General features: G+C 37.8%; 1 protein-coding gene across 5 annotated transcripts in view; it reads left to right on the forward strand.

Moving 5' to 3' along the window:
* NRG3 (neuregulin 3) overlaps nucleotides 1-6,866 on the forward strand; it is a 1,102,351-nt gene extending 1,095,485 nt beyond the window's left edge. For 2 of the 5 annotated variants that reach the window (XM_017504978.2, XM_037730105.1), the window contains exons 9-10: nucleotides 3,711-3,782; nucleotides 4,026-6,866. In XM_017504978.2, coding sequence (XP_017360467.1) covers nucleotides 3,711-3,782; nucleotides 4,026-4,533 — 580 coding nt within the window. In that variant the 3' untranslated portion in view covers nucleotides 4,534-6,866. The remainder of the gene's footprint in view (nucleotides 1-3,710; nucleotides 3,783-4,025) is intronic. The other 3 variants (XM_017504981.2, XM_017504982.2, XM_037730106.1) reach the window with 2 other exon arrangements.
* Nucleotides 6,867-9,836: the final 2,970 nt, after the last annotated feature.

Consider the following 9,836-nt stretch of genomic DNA (forward strand, 5'->3'; position numbering starts at 1 on the left):
CTCACTGCAACCTCCGCCCCCCGGGTTCAACCGATTCTTCCGCCTCAGCCTCCCAGGTAGCTGGGACTACAGGCGCGTGCCACCACGCCCAGCTAATTTTTTTTGTATTTTTAGTGGATACGGGGTTTCACCATTTTGGCCAGGATGGTCTCGATCTCTTGACCTCGTGATCTGCCCGCCTCGGCCTCCCAAAGGGCTGGGATTACAGGAATAAGCCTTGGTTCAATCACTGTTGAGTTGGGAATATTCTCTCCAGCTGTCTGGCTGCAGGTATTTTCCCGTGTCTGATATGCACTCAATGTCGATATATGGTGACTCTAAGTATAAGTCACTATATGCCCTGCACAATCTCAGTGAGCAATCTCATTCTTAGTTCTAACAACAGCTATTTTCCACTCCCAGGGGCTGACTGTCTCTCTGGACTGGAAATGGGATTGATTGGTAATAGAATTTCACAGCTAAAAGACCTCTTTAAATCTGGCCCCAGCCTGGAGGTGGGGGGGAAATGAATTTGCAAGAGTCATCAGCCATCTTGTTTACCAAGCATGTGGGCGCTGTCAAGGACAGTTAGGCTCCCAACATATATGGCTTCTCTCTTTGGCAAGAACTTCAGCCCAGCTCGAACCTATCATCTATCTCAGTGCAGCCTAGGGAAGGAGTGAGGTGGAGCGGAGATTCTTGAGGAAGCTTTCTCATGACTGGAGCCCTGGTCAGTGACAACCATGGTAATGGCTCACAGAGTTTGAACTGTATCATGTCAGGAAAATCAAGCTGATATGTTTGTATGCTAGAAAGAAAGAGGTGGAATCACAAAAGTTAGATTCACACCTTAAACATAGATAAAATTCAAAATGCACTGAGTACCTACCATACCTAGCTAGCGACTTTACATAGTTCTCTTCAGTTATTCTTTAGAAATTTTATACTTAAGCACAGTAAGGATATCAGAGTTTAAATGGCTAGCCCAACGTGACATACGCAGTCCCATGTAAAAGAGCTGAAATATTGGCTTTTCTGACTGCTTAAACCACTAAATCTACAAGGAATGTGAAGAAAATCGTATTTATGGCTGATGATTTGTAAATGGAGTATATAATTTTATGACTTCAGAGGGAAGCATGGATTCCTTCAAAATAGTCTGTCCATTCTTTGCCATGTGCCCTAGGAACTGAGAAGGTTTGGAGTCTCCTAGAGAAACATAAATTGCTTAGCCTGACCCGTGAATGACTGGCAACCAAACCAAGTGACTAATAGTTGGAATCTTTCTTCTTTGAAAGAATGCTTCGATTCACATAGTTACAGACAAGATACATTTGTAATTTCTTTGTTGAGGGAATAGAGGAAGACTAGCCCAAAGTGAAATGATAATCTCATGGACCGAACTTGTGGAGGCATCATTGACCCTCAAAGGACACAGAACTTTGAATCCTGACTCAGAATCACATCTACAAATTTAGGTCTCACTTAAACTTCTGCTGGAATACCAGTGCTGGGACACTCACAGCATCACTAGGGGAGAAATGAGGCTTGCCCCCGTGTCTGTGATGGAACAGGGAGGAGACATTATTTCAATTAGTCCTCAGAAAAATTCCCCCTCCCCCTGAGCAATCAAGTTATTGTTACTACCTGATTGTTTGAATGGATGGCAAAATTAAAGTGAGGCTGCCACTTCTCTGAGATTCCAGAGCATATAATAATTTTGGGACTTGAAATCATGTCTGATTCAAAACAAAATCACAGTTTGGAAAGTTCCCATTGTTAAAAGCTCATCTTTATGTCATGATAACATTTTAAATTTTAGTTGTCGCCAGTCATGTGTTCAGTGCCTGACTTGGGAAGTGACACATAATAGTCTACTGCAATTCCTCTTTCTCATCTAAATCCTTTAGTCAGTCCTCTGGCATAGGAGAAGAATGCTCCACGTTTGGCATGAATTGCCTTTGATTATGTCTTAGCCATGCCACATAGTTGACTTGTTGAATTTACAATTTAAAAACATTCTCTAAGATATCTGTACTTTATCCAACAGTTTAGATCCAAGTGTAAAAATTTTTACCTATCACCATCACATATCAACTTAGCAGGTTCTACCAGCTGATATACCCTGATATCTATGCGAAATGCTATCTTGGCTGCATTTCTTGTCTCTGTTTTGCTGGTGAATATGACAGACAGACTTTCTATACCTACAAATCATGCTAACAGGATGGTGCTGAGAGCACAACAAAAGCCTGAAATTTGTTTCTTTACTTCTTGTCGAAAGTGATTTATTGATTTGAACCTTTAGGCTCATGTTTGTAGACATATAAAATTAATGAGAATGGAGTAATATATTCCCCAAGAATTTCCAAATATGTGGCTTTGCAGTTTGTATTAATAAAGATTATGTATCTTCAAAAAGGTATTCTGGTTCACCTTAGGATATTCTTTCATTAGCAACCTCTATCTTTGACAGTAATAATTAGAGTAAGACAACTTGGGTTTAAATTCTCTGTGTAACACTTATTAAAGATATAATTTTGGAGAAGTCATTTGAGTACCTGTTAGTCTATTTTACTCATCCGTTAGATTATAATAATAATAAACTCCAAGGTTTTTTAAAAATAAAATGAGGTAATTGGAGGTGACAGTGATTTTGTACAAGCGCTGTACATATGTTACCTGTTGTTATTAAGATTGAAAATAGACATTAAGTAGGATATAAAGGGAGAGTTTACCTTGAAGATTTGTTTATATGTATTCATGTGTTCATTTAATCAAAGTATATTGATTGCCAACTCTGTATTAGGCACAGTAAGAGAGGATGGGACCACAAAGGCCTAAAGCTCATTCCTGTTTTTGTTCACTACCTCGTGGAAAGACCTCTAATTTGCTCCCATCATGTCCTTACAATAAAGACTTGGATTTAGTATGCAACGCACTGCACTGCAATTATTGTCTGCATGTATAAACATGATTTTCATTTACATAATAATGGCAGTCAAGGAAATGAGATTTATTATATGGCAGGTTGATGTGTTTAAATTGTGTCAAAATTTGAATGTTTAATTGTCTAAATTAGGGACAAATAACTAAGAAATAGAATAAAACACTACTGTTCAAGTTCCAAAACCCCGTTTTTATAAATCTGCTATGTACCTGTCCCATTTTCTCTCACTGAACAGTACAGAGGCGAAAGATTTACTAGCCCTGAACAGGCAAGAAGGGAACTTAGAAGATTCTGCCATATTCAAATGACTTGCAATGGCATATTGGCATTCTTGACAAGCCCTTGCCATGCACCAAAGAGCTACCTTACTTGGTTTCAGAAACTATGTAAGAAAAGGTGCTAGATGGGTAGAAGCCCTATGGAACCCACTTAATATTCATCCCCAGGTAGGTAGAGGAATTGAGAGCTTCCCATTTCCATCTGCTGGCTCAGCAATCTGGCAGTGAGATGGTTCCTTTAGAGCACAGTGCCGTAGCAATTGGATTTGGATCCCCTAAAATCAGTGCGAAGTAGGAAAACTCATGACTGTAGTACCTGATGCTTATTATTGGAATTCTTGATTGGCTCCAACTAGGGTGGCCAAAACAAGTCTACTGGACTAACCCAGGGCTGAGAGGGTGGTTGAGTTGATGTAGTGGACTAATGCCATTATGGGTGTCCTGTTTTTCACTATGGAAAGGCCACACTTACCTGCTCAATCCCCATTTACTTTGTATTCTAGGATAGAGGTCAGGAAGACTATATCCCACCTGCCTATACAGCTGTGGTGTGTTGAAAGACCCCTGGACTTAAAGTAAGAAGATCTGGGTTTGAGTCTCAGTCTGTCACTTATTTTCTGTGTGACCTTGGGCAAGTCACTTCACCTATCTGAGCTTCAGTTTACTTCTCTGTTTAACTGGGAACCTATTATCCGTCTCATGGGGTTGCTGTGAGAATTCAGTGAGATGGTGCATGTGAAAAGTGCTTTGTGGATTGAGTTTTGCTCTAACAAAGCCCAGCAGAAAGCAGAAGGAGTAACACTTTGTTTCTTTTTCAGGTATTCATCCAGTGGTTTAAAAACCCAACGAAATACATCAATAAATATGCAACTGCCTTCAAGAGAGACAAACCCCTATTTTAATAGCTTGGAGCAAAAGGACCTGGTGGGCTATTCATCCACAAGGGCCAGTTCTGTGCCCATCATCCCTTCAGTGGGTCTAGAGGAAACCTGCATGCAAATGCCAGGGATTTCCGAAGTCAAAAGCATCAAATGGTGCAAAAACTCCTATTCAGCTGACGTTGTCAATGTGAGTATTCCAGTCAGCGATTGTCTTATAGCAGAACAACAAGAAGTGAAAATATTGCTAGAAACTGTCCAGGAGCAGATCCGAATTCTGACTGATGCCAGACGGTCAGAAGACTACGAACTGGCCAGCGTAGAAACCGAGGACAGTGCAAGCGAAAACACAGCCTTTCTCCCCCTGAGTCCCACGGCCAAATCAGAACGAGAGGCACAATTTGTCTTAAGAAATGAAATACAAAGAGACTCTGCATTGACCAAGTGACTTGAGATGTAGGAATCTGTGCATTCTATGCTTTGCTCAACAGGAAAGAGAGGAAATCGATTACAAATTATTTATATGCATTAATTTAAGAGCATCTACTTAGAAGAAACCAAATAGTCTATCGCCCTCATATCATAGTGTTTTTTAACAAAATATTTTTTTAAGGGAAAGAAATGTTTCAGGAGGGATAAAGCTTACAATTAAAGCTTTTGGGTAGAATTCTGAATCCAATTTCAGTTAGTCCCAACACTGTCCTCTTTGGCTCTTAGGAGATGTGGGCAATTCAGACCCTTGGCCCCACAGCGCCAGTGCCTCATTCAAAAGCACTGGCAGTTACCTGGTTTCAAAAAGAGGAGAGCCGTATCCGCAGGTGGATGCGCCAGTGAGCAGGTGGCCCTTGCCATTTGGCTTGCCAGTCCCAAGCCCTAAATTTCTGTTCACCCAATAGCCTCATCACAGGTTATGTCATGTCGACAAATGCAGCGTTTTCTATTTGATTTTTGGAGAATGGCACAAAAGACTGCAATGCGAAGGAGGACAGGAGAGAGAAGGAGAAACTGGGGGCAATCGTAACAACTCTTGTGTGGCACCTTCCTCTGAGATTTGAATGCACACATCTCAGCTGGAGGTCTGAAATTATCACAGAAAAAGAGACAAAAAAAATCACTATGTCGTGTCACTAAAATCACGCTAATAGAAATGTTTTTCCTTGAGATTGTTTAGAGGCTCTGGAGGAGCGTTTCTCAGTTTTTGTGTGACTGTGTGCACATGTGCGTGCGACCGTGTGTGTGTGTGGACTTGCTCACGCGAGCACATATGCTGTATGCACATGTGTTCATTGTGCGTATGTGTGTGCATGTGTGCGCGTATTACGCTTGCTAAAATTTGTTCTGAAACATCAGGGAATCTAATATTCAGAGAAAGTATTTCCCTCTTAGATCTGTTCACTTTAAATTTTTCCATTAATTATAAAGTTCAGTCAGTTCTTAAATCAAGGTCACTTGCATGGTGGAGTCCTATAAAACTCTTGACACTGTCTAGACCATTTTCTGATGTGAATACTTTTGAGAGGAGCAACTATTGGCTCATTAATGATAACAGTATCATCAGGTGAGTTAACTGAGGATGTGTGTTTATTTTGAATCATGCCTACTTAAATTATTAATGCAAGACAATTAACAAATTGACAGTTCCCATTTGCTTTCTCATCATCCTCATTACTATTTATTTTATAGCAAGTCTACTACGTGTGGACTGAGGCTTCGGCTTCTGTGGTTAATATGGGAAGAATAACTTGCTGAAATCAAAAAACCCAGACTATTCAGTTCACAAGAAGCCCCCAAAAGAACAGTAAATTGTGTTGTATGTTCATTTGGAATAAAGCAATATTTTTACCACTGCTAAGGTGAACTGAAACCTCTCCTGAAGATTTGTCTATTTATTTACCCTCATTTTCATGGGACATATGAGGAAATTAGTGTTCATATACCCAGTCTTTTTCCAATTATTGGTGGTGTTGAGTTGTTATGTTTACACCGTTTTAAATAAAAAGGCACAGTATTTGAAAGCATAAAAGATTTCTTTTACTGCAGTTTTGGAAAACCTTGGTTAAAATCTCTTTGTGGAAGACACATTCCATGGAAAAGGAATGTAACTATTTCTGAGTCAAGCCGTAAAGAGATCCAATTCATATTTCAGGTTAAGTTGTTTCTGCTGAAAATACATTGCAAATTGGTCTTTGGGAACATCTGTTATTAGTAGACATACTGTCATCCAGACAAAAGAAAGAGCACTATGTATTTATCAGAACTACTTAATAGAAATTCAAGATCTCAAATGTTGAAACACTTTGGTAAAAATGCACTTTACATTTAACAAAAGGTTGTGTGATATTTATTATTTTTTCTATATTCCATTGTTTTGAATATAGAGGTAATACTGGTAGAATTTTAAAAGATTATCATAAATTTGTAATGTCTAGATCATCTAAGTTATTATTTAAAAATACTGTATGTATGGAAACATTTTAGAAAATGGTCTTAAAAACTAACAGGTCTATAAAAACCCAATAAGTAGAGCATCCAATATGTCATTGTGTTGAAATTTATCACAATTATCAAACAGCTGGAAGGCCTCACAACTTTGTTGAAGTCAACCTTGTTCTTGTATATTTTTTTAACTAAAATGCTTTACTTGCTTATCTGGAAGATTGGTTCTGAATTTACCATTAAGAAGGTATATGCTGTATAACTCATTGCAGTTATACTAACATATTGTTTACACTGAAAACATTGTCAGTGAAACTTAAGTCTTGGTCCAACCCCTTATTTTTTTAAAATAATTATTTTAATATTTTTTGAAAAACTGTTATGTGATTATAATTTCACCCGTATGTATTCTAAAAAAGCAGTAAATCCACTGGCTGTTTGATATAAAGTTTAGATATACAATTACTCCCTTAATCAATAGTCAAGACAAAATCCTCCATAAATAATCTATATTAATGGTTACTTTTTAGTGGTCATTTGTCTCCTTTAGCAATATGATGCTTTCCTGTGAAGAGTATCCAAGGTCAAAATATACATCATTGGGCACCAGCGGGCAAGTGCTGATGGCATCAGTACTTTCAAAGTGAACCTAACATAGAAAATACTTGGAGCCATCAGTACTTGGCCCTTCAAGGTCATGTGCCTACAGGGAAGTACTTATTTCAACAAAACACATTTGATTTTGCTTCATTGTCCTTGCCTTTATTATGTGAATATATATTTGGAAATTTGTAATTAAATACGCTACATATTCATTATTTACCGGAGGATGGATGGTACCCATTATTTTTTTACTTTGACTCATTTTCTGATATATCTTTTTGTTTTGTAAAGCATATGTTATTCTAGTTTGCCTGTGACTACTGTGGGATGCCATTCAAAATATGTGAGCAATCTTATAATATTGAGAAACAGTAGAAATGATTTTGGAAAATCAGCATCAAAATTTTCTTCCTAAATTTCCTATGTACATTAAGTGCTCTGCGTTTTACACTCTAGCTCAATATCTGCCTTGCTATGGGTTAAAAACTAAATCTTTGTAAATTTATCACACCTCCAATGATTTACATTATTTCTAAGTAGCAATAGCAAGGCTGTCTGGAGGAGGAAGAGTGTTGTATATAGGACTTCATAAATTAACCTGTTTTGATCATAGTAACAAATCAGACCCACCAAAAAAGAGAACAGAAGAGCCAAGCAGACTTCAAGAGAATGCCCATTGGCTTCTGAATTGAATGACAGCTGTAGTTTGAGTGGGGCCTCGGGTGCCTATGGCTAAGGCTATCAGTAACCAGATCTCTACCAGAATATGTCTGATGTATGCCACAGTCATGCACACGTATCCTGCAGTATGGTGCTATAGGGAACACTGACTCCCTAAGTCTGTGTGTTGGGGCAGAGGGAATAGTGGTCCCTTTAATTCCAGCCCCATAAACTAGAAAATACTGCACTGAAACAAGTGCTGTGAGACATTTCTCAAATAAGCGTATAGTCAAACTAGGAACGCAGTAGGAGGGGTGGGATTTTTATTTGATCTTTTGGTATCTGGGAGACATTTTATATATAAAGAGTACTTTTTTATTATTATTCGAATGTGTAGATTCAGTGTTTTCAATGGATAGCATGTCTATACTGTGTTTGTACTCTTGTCTTCAGAAATTCAGTCCTCATCTAGGCAAAACCAGCACAAGGTTTCAAGGCTGTTCTCAGTTTTAAATGCATCCCAATATGCCGTGGGAAATGAAGCTTCTAAATGAGCTTTATCTCTTCCTAGTTGATAATTTTTTTCCCTTTTAAAAAAAATAGTGAGGGTAAAAGAAGAAATTCACTCCTTAAGAGCCACACCATTCTCTTATAATCTGTTTCCTACTGTAACCACAAATACACGCACACACCCACAAATAAATGTACATTAAATTTGTGAATTGAATGCCTTAGTAGTTTCACTTTTGTTTAATTTAACAAACATCAAAGTGATTGCCTCATGGAATGCCAATGAAATCAAAGCATTTAGAGACAAACCAACTTGGCAACATTTTGATCATCCGGGCATTTTTCAGTTCCTTCTCTTTCTTAGGCAAGCAGAAATAACCTTGGGTTAGAAAATTCACAAGATCCTAGAGTAACGTCTCTGCTAGATTGTCTCTTAGAAATGAAAATCAAAAATGAGCGTAAATGATTGTTGTCCTTTTAGTGTATAATGTTCTCAAATATATTTTTTATAAATTTAAGCATAACTTCTCCCAGAGGTGCCTAAACAGGTGCCTTTGCTTCTGGTACCCACTAAACTCCAATAAGGACAGAGTGTGTGTGATGGGGGTACAGGGGACGCTGAATGCTAATGTTGCATACTCCAGTGAAGATAATAGCAGGGGTAACCAGATGTAATCTTGATAAAATAGAGATCAGGTTTCTAGTACTTTCATATTTTTTTGTCACGAATACCTGTATTGATTGCACGTGTACTGTTGATTATGAAAGAATTAATTGTGTGATAGCAAACAATCTCTTATTGTTGGAAATGAATTAGAAAATATTTTCCATTGGAAGTTGTCTTTGTGAAAACTTATACCTTAACTATACATAAGACTAGTTCCATGACCTCATCTGTCAAATAAGGTGGATGACCATTTATCTTTGCTTTCCCTTCCAAATTGATGCCTTTTTATCCAGTCCCTCTAACCCAGACTTTATCTGGTCACCTGTCATTCTTTAACTTGAACCCAACTCTTTAAAAAACTCTGTAAGTCTATCTCACTAAGACTCAAAAATAGTTAGAATCTGTATATCTATCAATAGATGATATTTCCATTTATAATATCACATTTAATTTCCATGGAGGAAAAAAAACAGGATTGTTTCTGTGGTGGTTGTTAATGTAAATTTACCTCAGACAGGTAATAAAAAAAGGGATAGACAAGGAAATACCCAATTCTAAAGCTTGAAAATCAAATGCGAAAATTTGCCCCAGAATTTTTTTAAGAAATTGTGATGAATTATCAAAGACAGAACAAGGGGCTCTCTAGAGAAGGCATGAGACCTTGAAGATGTCCGTCTCTTACAGGGCAGTGGACACACCCTCATTTGATATTCATAAATACAAGATATTTATTGATATTCTCAATTATTTGCATATCAAACAATATAAACTCTCCTACCAATAGTGAATGAATTATCTGGAAATACTTTCACATGATGGTTTAAAATAATCCAATCTTTGGGAGCAGGATAGGCAAAACAATGCAGGGTTTACTT

This window comes from Cebus imitator, unplaced genomic scaffold, assembly GCF_001604975.1.
Source record: "Cebus imitator isolate Cc_AM_T3 unplaced genomic scaffold, Cebus_imitator-1.0 Scaffold330, whole genome shotgun sequence".
NCBI classification, from domain to species: Eukaryota; Metazoa; Chordata; class Mammalia; order Primates; family Cebidae; genus Cebus; species Cebus imitator.